Genomic DNA, 21,447 nt, shown 5'->3' on the forward strand with positions numbered 1-21,447 from the left:
TGGAAACCCTTTAGACATTTTATTAAAGATGCGGACATTGGACAATTTATACAGGAGGTGTAGGGCAGTTCATTAGGGTGCATTGTGTATCGTTTTATTATTCTTTTGGTCTGGGATGTTTTAATGTCAACAATAGTTGAGAGTGCTGTTTATGTATAATACAACAAAGTTGTACATGTTATAGTACCACATATACTTGTATTTAATTATGTGTTTTTATTATTTGTCTTATATATAATTTTGTTTTCCATTTATTATCTTAATAACGTGAGAATGAGAGAGTGAAGTATGTTATGTTCTGTTCATATTCGGTGGGGAAAGGAGGGGGGTAATGAATGTATTTTCTCAAAACAACATTGTACAAATGAATGTTTAACTAATACGTATACTGAAATACAATATAGATATTGTTTAAAAAAAAAAGAAATCAGATTCAGATTAGAGTAAAAAGTCCAAACACTGAAAACAGATTTGTGTATCAGAACTTTGTTTTTTCTTCTTTCCTCTCACATTAATCATCTCACAACTACTCAGATTTATCTGTTGACCCTTTGGAGGGGCCCGACCCTTAGGTTGGGAACCACTGGACTAAACTATCAGACTGTAGTTCAAACTGGCTTCACCTCCAGCAGCTACAACACTAACTTACTGCTGATACACTGATCCTTCAGTATGAGTCATCTAATAATGTCATATACATCAGTCAGAGGGACCAAACCAGTACTTTACTTACTGTAACCACATCAAGCTGAAAACACTGATGTACTTGTTGTACAGTATTTTACATTAATGCATTGGTACTTTTAAACAAATAAACAATCTGAATACTTCCTCCACTCTGAATGAGAGTGAGTGAAGAATTAAACAGTAAAACAGGCTAAGATAAGCACCACACACAGCATCGTTTTGTACGCTCAGTGTCAGTCTGTTGTTTTTTGTAATGCCAGGGGAAGCAACCAAAACACAAGCCCTTATTACAAAGGCCTTCTACCCTGTGCCAAGAAAATTTGCAGCCACTGCAACATGGAGCTGTGCCTCAAAAAGGTATTGAAACAATTTGAGGAAAAGCAGTTACAGTGGGTGTCTGTTTGTAAAAAAAAAAAAAAACAACGAACAAAAAGAACAAAAAACTGTCTTTTAAGTGTCACAGTCGCTTCTGCTGATGTCCAGGTCGTCTCCTGCTGAGGACAGAAATACGTTTACTTAAAGCAGAAAGCTCTGGTACATGTGTAAAGATGTCAGCTCAGACAGACAGTCCTCAGTCAATGAAGGTTTCAAGGAAGAAAACACTGCTGTCTTACCTGCTGCTGCTGTTCACTCTCCACCTGTCAGTATTGGTTGTGATCCAGCTGAGTTTTCCTTTTGGTTCAAATAGTAATAAATAAATGACATAATTGAAATAGATAAACACAGAATTGTCATCTACCACAGTGCATCCACACACAAACTTTCAAACAGAGAGTAACAAACATACCTCTGTCTGTCTGCTTCCATTTCCTTTGTTTCCTGAAATAAAAACAAAACCAATGAAAAACATCTTAATCAACAACATCATGACTCAGCAGAAAGTTTTATCCTCCATTAAACCATGATAACATTTTCTTTGACTACACACAGATCTCACCTCTTAGACGTGTTTTCTTCTTCCTGACAAAGGAAACTATAGAGGGAAGTATACAAATAAATGATAAAAAAAACTCCAACACTGATCAGAATCACTGTCCCATATGAACTGTGTGGTCCACATTCAGCATCAGTTGAAGCAGTTCCTGCTCTTATCAGCTGAAGGTTTTCTGATTGACATCTGGAATGACAGAAGGACATTTTACAGGACACTACAAATCCACTGCAGTTGTAAGAAAGCAGGTGTGTCCATGTGTGATGTGAAGTTGGACTCACTGTGTGTGTGGCTGACAAGATGGAAATGTCCCATCTGAAAATGTTCCCCCACTGCAGTCAGAGCACACAGTGTCTCTGAGGGCTGTTCCTGTACAAACACACATTATATCCATGGTGAAAGTAGTTACTAGTGAACATCTCATATTATGAAAGGATCAAAGTGTTATATGACTCATCACATTTCATCAGACCTGTCTGATTTCCATTCAGTAGATTTAACAAAGCATTTGATTACTGAGATTTTTGAATCCAACACTTGAAAAATCATCCCATTGAAAAACATTTCTTTGTTTCAGTTTCCAAAATGATTGTTCAGTCTTTACTATGTGAGCTATGATGAAATGTTCCAGTGCAGCTCTTCTCCCATAAGTGCACAGCAAGATGGGATTTAGATTGACTGGAAAGGAGAAATCACAGCAGCTTCATAACCAAAGCAACTACTGTTTGACACAAGACTCCAATTATCCACATGTTATTAGCATCAGTGCTTCATGCAGTCAGCAAACAGACTGTAGCTGCTCCTCTCTTCAGAAAATGTAGTATTTTGTGAAGAGAGGAGCAGATGAGTTGAATCTTTTAGAAAAGCTAATCATTCTCCTTGTCTTCAAAGACAAGTTAACAAAACATTCAGGTGGCAGCTTTTCATTGTTAGCTGGTGCTAACTGTTGCTGTTGCATGTTAAAATGCTAAACTTCACTATCAGCAGGTCAAATCACCTGTTGCTAATTAAAGCTAATTCCATGAGTCACATGACAGCAGGCCCAAATCAAACCTGTCTGTTGTCTGATGTGTTTGCTCTCTGTAAGTCAGTGTCTGTGCTCTGCCAAAGACTGTTGGCCTGAGTGTTTCTGTAGTTCCAACAACACCAATCAATCACATCACATCAGTTTCAGGAGTCATGTTCTCCCACTATATTATTAGTGGGAGGACTTTCCTTACTATTTTTTTTGTATCTTAATCTGTTCAAATGAGCTTGTTGTTATTTTCCAAGCGCTGCACATTGTAACTAATCAGCTTCAGTGGTTTGACTCAGTTCAGTCAGTTGATCATCCAAAAGCTCCATCACTGACAGCTACCAGTTGACTGGATGCTCAACTGAGCTGCTCTAAGCTGTGACTTTTAGAGTTTGTTATAGTTTGAAAGTGTCAAACCAGAGCTACAGTATCATCTTAAAGTCAGCACAAGAAAACCAACCTTTCTCCCTGATGTATTGTCCTTTTTGACAGCTGCTGTGTTTCTGTGCTGCCACACAGTGGTTCTCTGTGAAGTCTATACAGTAGAATCCTTCCAGTGGTTCACAAAGTGTATCTGAGGTTGCTGTGCATGAAGTCTTTATCTTCAGACCAGAACCTGTCAACACATATACAGGTTACATATACAGACACTAAACTTCTATTCTGCTTCATCTACTAGAGAGACACTAGCAAAGTGTTTGTCTGACTAGATGTCAGAAAAACTAAAGATGATCTTTAGGTTTTATGACAGAATAAAAACTAAGTGGAGAATAAAACTGCTCGTACAGACCACCCAGTGGAAATCTGATTTCACTGTGGAAGGAAAAAGAGATGGAGGAAACAACTGACTGAAATATGAACAGAAATCTACCTGCATCACAGTCTCTGCAGGGAAAACACTGTTTAAGTCCAGTAGGTTTATTCATGAAGGATCCATCCATGCAGGGCAAACAGGAAATACTTCTGAACTCTGTACAATCTGTTTGAACGTGACCTCCTGTTGAGAAGAAAAGCAACAATTGAATTTCCTTCAGTTTAATGTTTGTATTGAATGAAAAGGTTTAATGTTGAGGGTAAAGCTCATGTTATGAGTTAGTCACAGTGACATGCTCTGCTGTCTACTACAGTGTCATTCTTATTACTACAAGCAGGTGGAGCCAAAGTTGGAAAAACTTCCAGCCTGTTCTTTTACTGTTGGAGTCAAACTCAGTCAGATGCAGGTCCTTCACCCACACATTTCACTTGTCAACATAAACGGCACCAACCATGGGAGAGAAACTGACGCCACTCTTCTGCACACAAGTGCTGGATTCTGCTGAGTCAGGTTGACACCTGGCAGCATCACAAAGACTCCATATGTAACTACCACAGTCACATGTCCCTTTAACATTCAGTAGGATCTAACCAGGAGGACACATAGGACAGCATTCATCCTCTATCTGATACTCTCTTGGATGACACCTCAGGGTATTTCCACTGAAGACTTTGATCATAAGTATCTGTGAAGAATAAGACAAAGTTTTTAGTCTTAGTGAAGCCTGGTTGAAATGTTGACATGATCAAGAAGTGTCCTGAAGGACTCAAACAAAGAATGGCAAGATTAAAGACATGACTGACAGACACCATGAGGTGGAAAACAACTACCAGAAGAGGAGGGAAGGTGAGTGGAGGAGAGAGAGAAGAGAGGATTCCTGAGGGGAGAGGATGATGGTCAGCTAGGACCAAAGAAGAAGAGAAAGAACAGGAGAAGAAGAAGAAGAAAAGGATGATTCCAGAAGACGACTGAAAACTAAAATGAGCAGAGAACAATAGTTTTTTCCATTTGATCAGTTACAGATAATAACTCCTTTTCTTTCTGCTTCCATCAGATAAAACCACAAACCAGTTTCTCTTCTTGTTTTATTGGGCTTTTACATTTTGCTCATTATTCTTCTGAGCACTTTAATCTACTTGAGCTAAAAAAGCTAATTTCACTTTTTGGAGTTTGAAAAAGTGTCAAAGTGCTTGGTATAAGACCAGTCCTATTCTACTGTATAACACAGGTAACAATGTTGGAATTACAGATAATCATGTTTTCAGTTGTTTTAAATTGATTTACAAACTGTTTTAAACCTGCTGCACATGCACATCTGTGCAAACAGCTAATAAATGCTTCATAATTCACTGTAACACTGTTACAAGCCAATGCATAAATATCTTATGCGAGTTCTTCATCATAAACAATTTAAACTCTGACCTACTAAAGATTTGTTCATGTGCTTCTATCACCTGTTAAATGTTTGTTATTCACTATATTTGAATGTAAATCATTCATTTCATTCATATTTATGAACAGTTCAAACTCTAATTAACACATGTGTCCATCCATCCCTTTATTTATATTCAGAAGAGCAAAGTCCTTTGGACTTTCCCACAAAGGGGACATGGACTCATGTTTCAAAGGCCTGTTCTAGGGAGGACTCTGCCAAGTTACCCAGATGAGTGTGGAACCTGATGAGCTGATACTTAGTGATGTTCTGGGACTAAAAAGGAGGATCTGTGGTTCTGCTGCATCCATTTGGATCATTCTTCTTATTAACTGTCTTTGATGAGTCACTGACTTCAGAAATGTGCAACAATAAATTAGAGGAGTTCTTTCTCTTTCTTCAGTGTTTTGGTAAAAGAGCTGACAAACCATCATTTAAATGCATCATTTCCACTTGTTTCACTATGGATTTCAAAATAAAGTCTCCTTCAATTCAATTCAATTCAATTCAATTTTATTTATATAGCGCCTTCCACAATCAAAATTGTCTCAAAGCGCTTTACAGAGACCCAGAGCCTGACCCCAGAGCAAGCACTTAAGGCGACAGTGGCAAGGAAAACTCCCTTTTAACAGGAAGAAACCTTGAGCAGAACCTGGCTCAGATGGGGGACCCTCCTGCTGATGGCCGGGCTGGGTGAAAGGAGGAAAAGGAGGAAGATAGGACAGCTAGGAATGGAGGAGTGGGGGAGAAAGACATGCAGAATAATACAGACAATGTGGGTCAGTATTTACATTACAGTTAGTGAACAGTTATTGGATAATGTGTGCTCAGCAGATTAGAATTATGAAACAGAGCACGGAGGCAAAAAGCTGTCATGACTGGTAATTATTTACATTACAGTTTGCAAAGAATATTAATCAAATATTTATCTGTAGCAGAACGGAACATTAAACATGTTAGAAATAGATCATTGTAAACAATAAACAGCAGCAGGTGGGTGGAGCCAGGACCATAGGACATGCAGCTCCGGAGCCAGAGGTACCTGCAGTAAGGTACAGAGAAAGAGAGACCAGAGAGAAACAAACACAGGACTACGGGACAGAGAGGACACAGAGTTAATGACATGTAATAAAGGCTAATAAATTTGAGAGTGGGTCTGAGGAGAGAAAGAGAAAGAAGAAGAAGTGCGCAGTAAATCATGGGATGTCCCCCAGCAGCCTAGGCCTATAGCAGCATAACTAGGGGATGATTCAGTTGCCTGAGCCAGCCCTACTAAGGGCTATATCCTTAACTGTAACAGTGTCTATAGAGATAATTGTGACTTACTATAAGTTTAATAAATAACTAGGACTGTAACTACAACTAATTATAAGCTTTATCAAACAAGAAGGTTTTAAGCTTCGTTTTAAAATTAGAGAGGGTGTCTGCTTCCCGAACCCAAACTGGCAGTTGGTTCCACAGGAGAGGGGCCTGATAGCTAAAGGCTCGGCCTCCCATTCTACTTTTAGAGATTTTGGGAACCATAAGCAAACCTGCATTCTGGGAACGAAGCAATCTGTTAGGATGATATGGTACTATCAGCTCTTTGAGATATGAAGGAGCCTGGCCATTGAGGGCCTTATATGTAAGGAGAAGGATTTTAAAATCAATTCTGGATTTTACAGGAAGCCAATGAAGAGAAGTTAGTACAGGAGTAATATGATCTCTCTTGCTAATTCCAGTCAGTACTCTCGCTGCAGCATTTTGGATCAGCTGGATGATTTTTAGAGAGTTAACTGGACATCCTGATAATAGGGAATTACAGTAGTCCAGCCTAGAAGTAACAAAAGCATGGACTAATTTTTCAGCATCACTCTGCGACAGAATGTTCCTAATCTTACTGATATTGCGCAGGTGAAAGAAGGCGGTCCTAGAGACTTGTTTTATATGTGAGTTAAAGGACAGATCCTGATCAAAAATAACTCCAAGGTTCCTCACAGTCGTACTGGAGGCTAAATTAATGCCATCCAGAGTAACTATATGATTAGATAAACTGTTTCTGAGGTGTTTGGGACCAAACAAAATAACCTCAGTTTTGTCTGACTTCAGAAGAAGAAAGTTACAGGTCATCCAGGCCTTTATGTCTTTAAGACATGCCTGAAGTATGGTTAACTGATCTGTTTCGTCTGGTTTCATAGATAAATATAGCTGGGTATCATCCGCATAGCAATGGAAATTTATTCCATGCTTCCTGATAATATTGCCTAGGGGAAGCATGTATAAGGTGAACAGTATCGGTCCAAGCACAGAACCCTGTGGAACTCCATGACTTACTCTGGTATATATGGAGGGATCATCATTAACATGAACAAACTGGTATCTATCTGATAGATATGATTTAAACCAGCCTAGTGCTGTTCCTTTAATGCCAATAACATGTTCCAATCTATCCAATAGGATATTATGATCAATGGTGTCAAATGCAGCACTAAGATCTAGCAGGACAAGTATAGAGACGAGTCCATTATCTGATGCTATAAGAAGGTCATTGGTAACTTTCACCAGTGCTGTCTCTGTGCTATGATGAACTCTAAATCCTGACTGAAAAACTTCAAACAAACCGTTCCTATGTAGATGGTCACACAACTGAGTTGCAACAGCCTTTTCAAGAATTTTAGAATTAAAGGGGAGATTGGATATAGGTCTATAGTTTGATAAAACACCAGGGTCAAGAGAAGGCTTTTTAAGTAGAGGTTTGATAACTGCAACCTTAAAAGCCTGTGGGACATATCCTGTAACCAACGAGAGATTTATCTGATCTAATATGTGAGTGCCAATCAAAGGCAACACATCTTTAAGAAGTCTGGTCGGGATAGGATCCAAAAGACATGTTGATGATTTAGATTTAGAAACTATTGAAGTCAATTCAGCTAGATCTATGGGAGAGAAACAGTCTAACGACAAATCAGGACTGGCAGACATTTCTAAAGATGCTGTTCTAGACATACCTACATCATTAACAGTTGTAGGCAGGATGAGATGGATTCTGTCTCTAATGTCTACTATTTTGTTGCTAAAGAAGCTCATAAAGTCATTACTAGTGAGAGCTAGAGGGATGGATGGTACAACAGAGCTATGGCTCTTTGTCAGCCTGGCTACAGTGCTGAAAAGAAACCTAGGGTTGTTCTTGTTTTCCTCTATTAATGATGAGTAATAGGCAGTTCTTGCCTTATTGTTACTTCCTACATCTTTACAGTTTGTGGTTCAGTAGGACTTGAGACTAAAGGTGAAATAGAAAATGTGTTTGGGACGAACAGAGATCTTCACCGTGATGAAAGTGATTTTATAAAAAAAATTTCTTTTCTTTGTTTTAGTCGTTCGTCGTTAGTCGTTTGCTGGCACTGTGTCAATCCTCAGGTCAGGTCAGGTCGTTAAAGTTCACACTGATTAACAGAGGATTAGTCGCTGATGATGAAATGATAAAGAAAACATTCATACATCAACAAGTCAATTTCCTTTCAAATTCTCTACAACAACAATAAAGCTCTGGTTACCAAGGAAAATGCAAAAAGTTCTTCCTGAATGGAAAAAGTGCTGTTCATTCACTGAGTATAAAGAAAGTGCAGAAATAATGTAGAGTGAAACAAACAGGAGCTGAGCAGGATTCTGAAAAGAGAGAGAGAAACAGTCAGAAATGAGAAATGTTGGAGAGGAGGAGCAATGTGCTTTATACATTACTGCCTGACAAATACAAGCTTCCTGTCATTTTCTGCAATAAACTACTTTACCAACAGAGATGCAGCTGTCACAGGTTTTCTTGTAGAAGTCATTTTAAATGGCAGGTTGGTAGTTTTCATCAGATCAAGACACCATGATTGAGATTTGGGACGAGGTGAGTAACATCCCAAACAGGAGGAGAAGACCTGGAGACAAAAAGACATCAGATAAAAACTGCACTAACCAGCAGGTAACCTGGTTACTGTGGCTGACAGATTAAGGTTAACCTGGTTGACACAGGATGATTGAACCTGGAGTTGGACTGGACTCAGATTTCACAGCTCACTGCTCTGATCAGAGTTGACATTATTCCAACTTCAGCTTGTTTCCTGGTAGCTGGTAAAACGGCTGAGATCTTGACTCATTCTGTAGCCTCTGTCCACACAGCACAGCTCACACTGATTATCTGTGCTCTGATATCTCATGAGAGCAGATGTTTTACAAGACTGATCAACATGATGAGTGAAGCAGGATGAAGCACAATTTGATCCAAAGATAATTCAATGATCCAAAGTTCAACTGAAAGTGAAAGTTTCCACAACTGAACAACAACTTAGAGCAGTTTTTACAGAGTTCCAGTCGTTCTCTTATATTGCTGCAAACTGGCAAACAAAGAAATCAACAAGCTGTGATGGGCTGAAGATGGAAAACTGATGACGCGAATATGAAAAGGTTCATGTTCACTTCCAGAACTCTGTTTTCTGTCCTTGTTATTTTCCATAAGTTGCAGTTAAAGACTCAGACGAATGCCAAACCTTTTGTGCTCCAAAAACTACATACGCGAGCACGTCTTTCCTGTTCCCTCCTTCTTTTTCACACACCACATTTTCTGACTCATGTGAAAACAATGTGAGGCCCAAATCCTGCAGATGGAAAAATCAGACCGGGTGTTGTGAGTTAAGTATTTCATTTCATGCAGCATGGAGACAAGACATACAGTTCAGTGTGTTCTGTATTGTGACTCTTTGTACCTAATCAGTATGTCACAAATACCTTTCCCAGTAGGAGGGACAATAAAGTATGTCTTCTGATCACACCAATTGCAAACACTCAGGACAGGACACACTCCCACGCCAGCTAAGGTCTTTCCAGATAAGCAGTTACAGATGGCATTTCACTTTAGGGGACATCTGTTCTAAATGACCACAAGGTATCCTTATCCTTATTTTCTTAACAAACTTCTACGGGGAGAGTTTTACAAACTAAAAGAATGTGGGAAGACTTTTACAAAGGACGGTTTTGGGTGGGGGCTTATTTTCTAACTTCAGAACTCTGACCTTAATATCACTACCAACACCTCTATATTCAAGAAACTCAGATACAGTAAAAAAAAAAAGTTCAACAAATACTTGCACTTTCTAGTTAACTCGTGTGATGAACTAAATGACACAAGAAAATAAATTTGGTGGGGATCAGAGTGACTTAAGACTCACTGACTTTGTCCACAAAGAGGATTTCAACACGCAAAATAAACTGTATTAATTTGCATTCATGTTTTATTCAACTTTTGGTGTTTCCGGTCAAAAGTGACTGGTCATTACAAATGAATGGGGGAGACTACAATTGGTGTAAAAAACTGAGCTCAGGTACGTCTTCATTTGTCAGATGGACACATGCATGCACGCACACACACTCGCACACACACACACACACACACACGCACACCTTGGGTTCCTTGAGAACCACTATGGGAAACTTTGCCCCATAGAGTCTCTCTCCTATGGGACCTATGGGAACACCTGTTGGAAGTTCTCACTCATTCGTTCTCATTCATCTTCTATACTGATCCGTCAGGGTCACGGGGAGCTGGATTCCATTCCAGCTGACTATGGACGAGAGGCGGGGTACACCCTGGACTGGTCACCAGTCAATCGCAGGGCTGACACACAAAGACAGACACTCATGCACACCTAGGGGCAATTTAGAGTAGCCAGTTGACCTAATGTGTATGTTTTTGGGATTGCGAGAAGAAAGTACGGAGTCCGGAGTACACAGAGAAAACCCACTCAGGCACAGGGAGAACATGCAAACTCCGCACAGAAGGGGTTCGAACCTGGAACCCTCGACAGTTCTAACCACTGCACCACCGTGCCACAACAGTTTCAATAATATTTTTCAATAAAATTGAAAATTGAAAAATTTTTCAATAATAATTTTTCTTGTAGCTTTGGTATATAATGCTTGTGTGGCAGCACCATGGCAGCTGGATATACAGTAAGTGAGGCTCTTGACTATATATTTGAGCACCACACTGGTGATGAGGAGAGAGGGGGGGGGGGGGGGGGGAGGGGGGGGGGGGTCAGTTCACCTCTGGGTCTCTCCCAAATGGAATGGACAGGGGGTTCCAATGTATAGAGCAATACTCTAATGTAATTAGTGGACTAAAGTCACCTTGACTTTCTTCCAAGTAACGCACATTTCATTCATATTATAAATACAGGCCTATAATTCCTGCACGGTTTTGTTTTTCTGATAATCCTGCTCTCAAGATTGCTTTCAAAGCTAAAGTTGATGATCGTACCTGAGGTCAACCATGTCTCAGGAAGGGCTCACTGGCCTTGCTGTCATCAGTATCAATCACTCAATAGGGGAGCAGATTTCTTACGATGACATTATTGATGATTCTGCATCATGGAAGGCCAGAAAGGTCAGGTTTTAGTTTTAGTTAGTTTAGTTTAGTTTAGTTTAGTTTAATTTAGTTTAGTTTAGTTTAGTTTAGTTTAGTTTAGTTTAGTTTAGCTTAGTTTAGTTTGCTGCTCTTAGTGCATTTGTGTTATAATTAGAATCATCACTTTCAGATGATTCTCTGTGGCCTTTCAGATGATTTCCGAAGGGCCACAGAGAAAGGTCACTTTCTTACAATATTCAAAATAATCTGGAATTTATGTATTTTAGAACTTGAATTCAAGATGTATAAGCTCAGATCAGTGAGACTTACAGGCCATTAATAACAAATAGAAGTTTAAGACTTGGAATGTTCACAAGAACTTAAGTTTGACAAACACAACAAGCAGTGATAATATATGTATTTTTACAGTTAATGATGAATCTTGATGGAACGGTCATTTTTGACAGGGAACACAAAAATGTTTAACAAGAAATGAACACAACATGAGGGTTAAAACATCGTAAAGTGGTCAACAGAAAGTTTCACACTCACCCCATGATTCAGTGCAGAGCCGGCCTATGCCAAGAGCTGGCTCTGCCCATATATATGTGGCCATGTACGCCATGGTTACAAATGATTGCATTCACCCGTACGTAGACGGGTCGCATTGAACCAGAGCCGGCTCTGGGCATCGGCCTCTTGAACTAGGGTGCCCCCTGCTGGAGGGCTCGCGGCTGCAAGCTCTCACAAAACAAAAAACAAAAAACAAAAACAAAACAAAACAAAACAAAACAAAATTAATTAATTAAAAGAAATAATAGTAATAATTTGCAGCCCTGACTTTTCTCGTGCTCTGTCTTGAAAATGAAAAAATGAGCAAATACAGAAAAAACAGACAACAACAACCCTCTCTGTCATTATTTCATTGACCTGGTCCTGAACCTGTCCTGCACTGTGCACTGTGGACTGTGGAAGAGGGATGGTAGGTTCCTGTTTACAGACGTCAACAACAAGTCATATTTGTCATATGGATATCGTCATCATGAAAAGGCCGTAAAGCGGAGAAAAGAGGAGGTGGAAAAGAGGCCTCAGTGTAGAGTTATGTCGTCTTTTCTAACATTAAAAATACTTTTCATTTGTACTAACAAGAGACAAGCTAAGTTGAAATAAAGCAAATTAGCCTAATAATGCTACTGTAGATACTGTGTAACTATATAATTGCTTGTACTGAACAGTAATAGGTAACACATAGGTTATCAAATACAAATACAAGTACAAAGTATTCACTGACCATAGCAACATTTCCATTTATGTTGTGGGAAAAAAAAAGAAAAAAAATATTTGCTGTGACTGGGACTGACTTTGAGTTAAACCCACACTGCAACTTTTCTATTCTGTTTTTATATTATGATGCACTGTTTTGTATTGTTTGAACACAGCACCTTGTCACAGATTTCAAGGCCCAAGGGGAAGTTTAGAGAATCCAATTAACCTCGTCAATGTTTGTGGGATTGTGGGAGGAATACCACGAGAAAACCCACACAGGCACAGGGAGAACATGCAAACAAAGATAAATCATAATCCAAACCATAATCTTACAGCCTATCGCACCAAAATGTCCAGAGCTGGCTCTGTATATGGAGGCATGAATATGGAGGAAACTTACATGATGGCTCCCACATCTTACTTTGAAAAACAGGATTAACCAAACCAGTACAGACCAAGCAGACAGCACAGCTACAACTAAAGATCCGTTCTAGTCCAACAGCAGCGGATCAGGGCGAGGTCTCTGTTCTCTGATCACAGGACTCACTTTTCATTTCAGTGGAACCATCCTTTATTAATATTGCTGCATTAGAAGCTGCTCACTCTGCAGGTAGAGAGCAGTTAGACTGCTGCTGTCTCAGACTGTCTTCTACTCTGTCTCAGACTGTCTTTTATTCTGTCTCAAACTGTCTTCTACTCTGTCTCAGGCTGTCTTCTTCTCTGTCTCAGACTGTCTTGTCTTGTGTGACCGATCAAAAAATAAAACATTCTGCATTTTCATTTACTGAAACAATAAAGTGGAAACAAGAGATTTAACTGGTACAATAACAATATACTGACCTTAGTGGGACAATATCCTGTCGTTTAACAGATACCGTTTACTGACTGTCGCTCCTTTGTGACTTGCTCCGCCCTCTCCAGTAAGTGAAGTAGTGCTGAATGATCAGCTTGTGTGGGAGGAGTTTTCACAAAGTTTCACAAGATGTGAAACATCTTGTGAAATAAATGTGTGTGAGACTCTGAACCTTTACAATGAAGGAAGGAGCTTTTGGATAAAATCAAGAATTTATTTCATTTAAGAATAAAAAAAAAAAAACAGAAAGAAGACAGAAAAATAAAATGCAGACACTCAAACAGGCAGATCAGTGAAGATATTTTAATAATAATTAAGTGGGTTACAGGCTGACAGGGAGAGAAAGAGTTCAGGCAGCAACAAAACTCAGGAAATGCAAAAATTCACATATGAAAAAGAAACGGAGGAACAAAACGTTGGAGTCTGAACAGCTGTGCAGCTGCAGAGAGAAAATATAAGCTGCCCAGTGTCTGTCATGTGATTCCCAACGTGACCAAGATGTCGCCTTTCATTTTAAACTGTGTGAAAATGTCACAAACTATTTCTTATATACAACATCTATGAGCAGTAAGTGTTATGTTTTTATGTTTTCAGACAGATTTAAGGACTCAAAAGCTGAACTCAACCACAGAGACCAACAGACTTTGGGATAAAGTCTATTACAGTTTATCTGTGGTCACTCAGTGATCTGCTGAGTGGTGGAGTGAAGAACAGCTTCCTCCCTTTATTCCTTTCTTCTTTCTTCTCCTGCTCCACATCCTCCAGACAGGAGCCCACAGGCCCATCTGTGACCTTCCAATCCATCACCAACAAACACTATACAGCTACACAGGTGATATAGGATGATGGCACCTGATGCCACGGCACGCTGTCTCGCTGTCATAAAAGTGTTATGGTCGACATTAGGGCCTTATATAATTAATAAATTTCTTCAGGAGTTTTCCCAGCTTCTTTTAAAACTGCAGTGGTTAAACCCTTGTTAAAGAAGCCTGGCTTAGATGCTGACTCCTTGACAAATTACAGACCAGTATCAGTATTGTACTTATAGTGGTGCTTTCACTTGTCATTGTTGGTGTATGATCGCCTGGCGCTTTTTGAAAATTTTTAACTCGCAGTGCTAACCACTGCACCACCAAGCCTTTTTATTATTATAGGGAGGACCTCATACAGCTGTTTTCCATTAATGTTTTTGGGGCAGTATGTGTGCTCGCAGAAGAATGTGGGTTGGAAAAAAAGGAAAAAATATTTGCTGTGACTGGGACTGACTTTGAGTTAAACCCACACTGCAGCTTTTCTATTCTGTTTTTATATTGTGATGCACTGTTTTGTATTGTTTGAACACAGGTTCACACCTTTTCACAGGTTTCAAGGCCCAAGGGGCAATTTAGAAAAGCCAATTAACCTTGCCAATGTTTTGGGGATTGTGGGAGGAATACCCCGAGAAAACCCACGCAGGCACAGGAAGAACATGCGAACAAACACAGAAGAGCCCAGAGCAGGGTTTGAACCTGGAACCCTCTTGCTGTGAGGCGACAGTGCTAACCACTGCATCACAGTGCCTTTTTATTATTTTAGGGAGATTTCAGGACCTCATACAGCTGTTGTCCATTAATGTTTTTGGGGCAGTGTGTGTGCACAGAGGAGGGTGGGTTGGTAGGGGCGGGGGGATCATAATCTTACAGAATATAGCACCAAAATGTCCAGAGCTGGCTCTGTATATGGAGGCATGAATATGGAGGAAACTTACATGATGGCTCCTACATCTTACTTTGAAAAACAGGATTAACCAAACCAGTACAGACCAAGCAGACAGCACAGCTACAACTAAAGATCCGTTCTAGTCCAACAGCAGCGGATCATATTTTTCTTCAGGAGTTTTCACAGCTTCTTTTAAAACTGCAGTGGTTAAACCCTTGTTTAAGACGCCTGGCTTAGATGCTGACTCCTTGACAAATTACAGACCAGTATTGTACTTGTAGCGGTGCTTTCACTTGTCATTTTCAATGTATGATCGCCGGGCGCTTTTTGAAAATTTTAACTCAGATCTACAGAGTTTTCACGTGGAGTATGGACAGACCTCAAGGCTCCCTCCGTTTCTGGTCTCAGTACCGGAGGAATTACGGCGCCGTGAGCCGGTCTATCTATGTTTTGTCATTTTTTGTCACAGAGATTTGGCTACATGAGGGTGAAATAGCATCTCTGCTGGAACTCTGTCCCCCTGACACCAGGTTCTTCAGCTGTCCCAGATTGACAGGGAGAGGAGGGGGTGTGGCTCACACAACCCCAACAGGCTGTCTGTCATACTGATTTGTCTGCACATGATTTTTTAATGTATTCTGAGATGCTGACAAATTACAGACCAGTATCAAACTTGCTATTTTGGCAAAATTTTTGTCAACCAACAAACTTCAGTCTGATTTTAGAGCAAATCATTCCACTGAAACAGTCATAACAGAGATGGTGAATGACTTATTACTGGCAGTAGACTCAGAGTCATCTTCTGTTTTGCTATTGTTAGACCTGAGCACTGCTTTTGATACTGTGGATCATCATATATTGTTGGATAGACTGGAAAACTTTTTCTGGCATCTCAGGTCAGGTCGGTGGTTAAATTCATACCTGTCTGCGAGATCTCACTGTGTTCTGTTTAATAGCACTCTTTTTATTCGTCTTTGGATGACTGTGTCATTCATTGCAGAGACAAAGTTAAAAACCTTAGAGTGTTATTAAACAGAACACGTTCTTTTGACCTTCATATTAAAGAGGTCACCAGAGTTGCCTTTTTTCATTTGAGAAACATTGCTAAGATCAGACCTGCCTTGTGATCTAAGGATGCTGAGATCCTAATCCAGAGGTGTCCAAACTGTTCCACAAAGGGCTGTGTGGCTGCAGGTTTTTGTTCCAACCAAGCAGCAGCACACCAGACTTGACTCTTCTCATCAACTGATCTCAGTCTTCAGACAGTTGATTGGTCAAACTGTGTGCTCTTCATTGAGAATTGTGCTAACCACTGCACCACCATGCCGCCCTTGTTAAATTTTATTTAAATAGCTCCTTCCACAATCAAAACTATCTCAAAGCGCTTCACAGAGGCTCAAATGCAGCACTAAGATCTAGTAGGACAAATATGGAGACGTATCCATTGTCTGATGCTATGAGAAGGTCGTTGGTAACTTTCACCAGTGCTGTTTCTGTGCTATGATGAACTCTAAATCCTGACTGAAAAACTTCAAGCAAACCGTTCCTATGAAGATGGTCACACAACTGAGCTGCAACAGCCTTTTCAAGAATTTTAGAAGCAAAGGGGAGATTGGATATAGGTCTATAGTTTGCCAAAATGTCAGAGTCCAGAGAAGGCTTTTTAAGTAAAGGTTTGATAACTGCAACCTTAAAAGCCTGTGGAACATATCCTGTAACCAACGAGAGATTTATCTGATCTAATATGTGAGTGCCAATCAAAGGTAAAACATCTTTGAGAAGTCTGGTTGGGATAGGATCCAAAAGACATGTTGATGGTTTAGATTTAGAAACTATTGAAGTCAACTCAGCAAGATCTATGGGAGAGAAACAGTCTAATGACAAATCAGGACTGGCAGACATTGGCAGACACCTACATCATTAACAGTTGTAGGAAGGATGAGATGGATTCTATCTCTAATATCTACGATTTTGTTGGTAAAGAAACTCATAAAGCCATCACTAGTGAGAGCTGGAGGAATGCATGGTTCAACAGTTCCAAACCAAACAAATACAGACTAACAGCAGCCTTATCCCTTAAGAAACACTTTGAAATGGTATCAAACAGCCCGTGTGGATGTCTGATGTTTTATCAGGAATGTTTTTCTAAAACATTAAAGAAATGAATTTGCTATAATTCAGATCTCCTAAGACCAACATCAATAAGGCTGCATATTCTGTCCTCAGTATGTGTGTCTGTACACACACTGACAGATAGTGAACAAACTCCAAAAGAAAGTCAGAAGCTGGAGTAAAGTTGAACTCTATTTACTGTTGTCATCTTTCTTATGAAGCATTTTTTGTAAAACTAAAAAATACAAAAAGGCAAAATCAGTTACAAACTGATGCAACTGCAGTTACACCATACATCCACAGAAAGAAGATGATGTAACTGACACCTTCACTGTTGTGTAGCACAACAAATACATTTCAAGACACCCATGTACATCTTACAGGTGAATAAAATGTAGCTTACAAGTGCTGCTGTCCAAGGCAAATGAAAAAATATTACAGAAAGTATTACAGAACATGATACTGCAGCTACAATAACTACACAAAAGGAGCATTAAGTCGTGATCATAGTTACAGAATCTACACAAACAAGATCATTCAGTGTAATATGTTTTTGGTAGGTAACAATTTTCTGACACATCATGAAAAGTAGCTGGTTTAAGGAGGGAAACTGTTTCTGGACCAACTGAGGTACCAGAAGGATTATAAAGCACAAAGTCAGTTATTTAAAAAAAAAAAAACAACCTCTTTCAAAGACTAACAATTAAATTCCTCCTTTTACTTTAAAACAAAATAGTTCTTGTGCCCTGATTGTTGCTGACTCAGAATTGTCATTTTCTTTCATTTCATTTTCATGTTACTTTTACATGAATGATCTTGTAGCCAGATAAATAAAGCCAGTGTTAACTCATGTATCTGTAACTCTCATGCTCAAATACACATTTAAACTAAAAAAACACTTTTAATTTTTTGTGGACACATTTAGAGCCAACTGACATTCTCCCTGAGACATCGTCCCTGAGTCAAGACGTTCAATGATTTTCAAAATGCATGTAAAATAAGGCTAAAAAGTGCATGTACAAGTACAAAAGTACAGGTGTCTGTTGTAGCAACAACACACTCAGCCCATAAAAACATTTGACCAAGTATCTTCTTTCACAGCACTGAGAAGAGCAGTGTGTTTGGCTTGGTGCTTCATCAGGTGAATAACATGCTGCAGCCTTTTAATGAAGCTGATGTAGCTCTGTGGTGTGTCATCATCACCACACACACCTGCTCACCTGCTGCTGTGTTCTCCACACAGTCCACCTCTTTACACCTTCACCTCCTTTGTTCTAAAGTTGGTGGATTCAACCACTGAACAGCTGCAAAGACTCTGAACATGCAAACTGTGTTTTCATTCAACATGTCTGCACAAAACGTCCCCCAGAGACACATCACTCTGTTTAAAGACAGAAATCTGTATTTCAGATAGAAAACTATTTACACACTCACACATCAACAGGCAGCTACAGCTTTCATCCAACTCTGTTACTGTCAGTGAGCCTGCTGACATTTCATATCACAGCTCACAAACAGTCAAACACTATTTGAACTCAAGTGGAAGTAAATACACTGTGAAGACATGTTTTCTAAAAAGGCTTCAAAACACAATAAGAGATGAAGAAAATATTCCCAACTGCTCTGCTGATGGAAACCATTTGTCCCATCATGCTGCTGTAAGGGACACACTGTCCTCAGCTCCAGCTGTTTGTCCTTATTTCTGACAGAAATAGTCCAAGTCCAGGTTGAGAGCTGTTTCTGTCCACCAGAGAAGATCAGTGAAGGTCCAGACTGTAGAGCAGCAGCTCTGTAGAGGACGACTTCACTTTGTCTCACAGCAGCTGTTTTATTTCTGTTCCCTGCAAAGACAATGATCCAGTACCCAACTGGATTCTAACTGGATTCTACAGCACATTAACTCTGCAGTGGACAGACAGTGTTTATCTGCTGATGTACAGGTCGTCTCCTGCTGTGGACAGAAATATGTTTACTTAAAGCAGAAAGCTCTGGTACATGTGTAAAGATGTCAGCTCAGTCAGACAGTCCTCAGTCAATGAAGATTTCAAGGAAGAAAACACTGCTGTCTTACCTGCTGCTGCTGTTCTCTCTACAATCATCAGTGGTGTTTCTGATCCAGCTGTGTTTTCCTTTTGGTTCAAATATTAATAAATAAATGACACAATTGAATTAGATAAACACAGAATTGTCATCTACCACAGTGCATCCACACACACACACACACACACACACACACACACACACACACACACACACACACACACACACACACACACACTTTCAAACAGAGAGTAACAAACATACCTCTGTCTGCTTCCATTTCCTCTGTTTCCTGAAATAAAAACAAAACCAATGAAAAACATCTTCATCAACAACATCATGACTCAGCAGAAAGTTTCATCATCCATTAAACCATGATAACATTTTCTTTGACTACACACAGATCTCACCTATTAGAGGTGTTTTCATCTTCCTGAAGCAAACTGCAGAATGAATTATGCAAGTTAATAAAAAAAGCACAAAAGTGATCAGAATCACTGTCACTGTCACTGTCCCATATGAACTGTGTGGTCCACATTCAGCATCAGTTGAAGCAGTTCCTGCTCTTATCAGCTGAAGGTTTTGTGATTGACATCTGGAATGACAGGAGGACATTTTACAGGACAAAGTAAAGACACTACAAATCCACTGCAGTTGTAAGAAAGCAGGTGTGTCCATGTGTGATGTGAAGTTTGACTCACTGTGTGTGTGGCTGACAAGATGGAAATGTCCCATCTGAAAATGTCCCCCCACTGCAGTCAGAGCACACAGTGTCTCTGAGGGCTGTTCCTGTACAAACACACATTATATCCATGGTGAAAGTAGTTACTAGTGAACATCTCATATTATGAAAGGATCAAAGTGTTATATGACTCATCACATTTCATCAGACCTGTCTGATTTCCATTCAGTAGATTTAACAAAGCATTTGATTACTGAGATTTTTGAACACAACACTTGAAAAATCATCCCATTGACAAACATTTCTTTGTTTCAGTTTCCAAAATGATTGTTCAGTCTTTACTATGTGAACTATGATGAAATGTTCCAGTGCAGCTCTTCTCCCATAAGTGCACAGCAAGATGGGATTTAGATTGACTGGAAAGGAGAAATCACAGCAGCTTCATAACCAAAGCAACTACTGTTTGACACAAGACTCCAATTATCCACATGTTATTAGCATCAGTGCTTCATGCAGTCAGCAAACAGACTGTAGCTGCTCCTCTCTTCAGAAAATGTAGTATTTTGTGAAGAGAGGAGCAGATGAGTTGAATCTTTTAGCAAAGCTAATTGTAAGTGACCAAGCTGGCAAGAATGAGGAACAGAGGTTAATTCTTTATTAAAAAAAATGCAAAGAAACATGTTTTAACCAAAATATAACAAACGCTGGATTCATAAAAGAGGTCAACCTAACAGAACTGTACTGAAAAAATACAAACTCAATTAACTAAACAGACCAACCGACCAACAAAAGACAAACAGACCTACACACTGAACAACAAAGGGCACATATAAAATGGTTGATCGGGCCATTATTCTAACAAAAGGGGGATTAGGAACAATAAACACTGCCGCAAACTCAGCTACAGAAAACAAAACCAAACAATCAGCCTGTCAGCAAAGAATATATTTAACTACTAACTAAACAAAATAAATCAACAAACTAACAGTCTAAAGAATTAGTGGACCTAATTTGGTTTCGCCCAATTTGGCTGCTCCCTCCACATAATGGCTGCACTTCTGGGGGCGGCCCCTCTGGACCCAGCCTCACAGGAAGCCACTCAGTGGCACCAGCAGAAACCTCTGCACTGGTAACTCAAGAAAACCAAAATTAGAACAAACCATTTAAACAAAGAAAAGAACTGACTGTACACAAGTTAACTAGATGTGTGCGCTACAAAAAGAACCAATTGTTCTGTCAAAAAAAGGATAAATAAAGTGTGTATGTTGTATTAAACAAATCCCATGTGTTTACTCACTGTATAATGTGCTTGAACTACATACAGCTAAAATTATTTAAATGGTGAAAAGAAACTAAAGTATAGGTGGAGAGGGTAACGACATTGAAGTATGTTCTGTGGCCACAATTGTGGCCATCACACTGATCATTCTCCTTGTCTTCAAAGAAAAGTTAACAAAACATTCAGGTGGCAGCTTTTCATTGTTAGCTGCTGCTAACTGTTGCTGTTGCATGTTAAAATGCTAAACCTCACTATCAGCAGGTCAAATCACCTG

General features: G+C 39.5%; 2 protein-coding genes across 9 annotated transcripts in view; both read right to left on the reverse strand.

The window, feature by feature from the left end:
- Positions 1 to 21,447, reverse strand: part of LOC121198750 (tumor necrosis factor receptor superfamily member 14-like) — a 25,661-nt gene continuing 4,214 nt past the window's right edge. Inside the window, exons 1-10 of one of the 6 annotated variants that reach the window (XM_041063069.1) lie at positions 13,350 to 13,430; positions 8,647 to 8,781; positions 4,039 to 4,132; positions 3,505 to 3,630; positions 3,094 to 3,249; positions 1,900 to 1,987; positions 1,625 to 1,804; positions 1,475 to 1,506; positions 1,302 to 1,359; positions 1 to 1,181 (exon numbers count right to left, since the gene is read on the reverse strand). In XM_041063069.1, the coding sequence (XP_040919003.1) occupies positions 1,145 to 1,181; positions 1,302 to 1,359; positions 1,475 to 1,506; positions 1,625 to 1,804; positions 1,900 to 1,987; positions 3,094 to 3,249; positions 3,505 to 3,630; positions 4,039 to 4,132; positions 8,647 to 8,715 (840 nt within the window). In that variant the 5' untranslated portion in view covers positions 8,716 to 8,781; positions 13,350 to 13,430 and the 3' untranslated portion in view covers positions 1 to 1,144. Of the gene's footprint in view, positions 1,182 to 1,301; positions 1,360 to 1,474; positions 1,507 to 1,624; positions 1,805 to 1,899; positions 1,988 to 3,093; positions 3,250 to 3,504; positions 3,631 to 4,038; positions 4,153 to 4,411; positions 5,258 to 8,412; positions 8,525 to 8,646; positions 9,173 to 11,795; positions 11,987 to 13,349; positions 13,431 to 21,447 lie in introns of those variants that run through there. The other 5 variants (XM_041063085.1, XM_041063092.1, XM_041063078.1 and 2 more) reach the window with 5 other exon arrangements.
- The window catches only part of LOC121198806 (tumor necrosis factor receptor superfamily member 14-like), a 12,826-nt gene continuing 10,459 nt past the window's right edge, over positions 19,081 to 21,447 (reverse strand). For all 3 annotated transcript variants that reach the window (XM_041063142.1, XM_041063135.1, XM_041063151.1), the window contains exons 6-9: positions 19,914 to 20,001; positions 19,623 to 19,807; positions 19,478 to 19,504; positions 19,081 to 19,306 (exon numbers count right to left, since the gene is read on the reverse strand). In XM_041063142.1, the coding sequence (XP_040919076.1) occupies positions 19,146 to 19,306; positions 19,478 to 19,504; positions 19,623 to 19,807; positions 19,914 to 20,001 (461 nt within the window). In that variant the 3' untranslated portion in view covers positions 19,081 to 19,145. The remainder of the gene's footprint in view (positions 19,307 to 19,477; positions 19,505 to 19,622; positions 19,808 to 19,913; positions 20,002 to 21,447) is intronic.

Source organism: Toxotes jaculatrix, chromosome 2 (assembly GCF_017976425.1).
Source record: "Toxotes jaculatrix isolate fToxJac2 chromosome 2, fToxJac2.pri, whole genome shotgun sequence".
Classification (NCBI taxonomy): Eukaryota; Metazoa; Chordata; class Actinopteri; family Toxotidae; genus Toxotes; species Toxotes jaculatrix.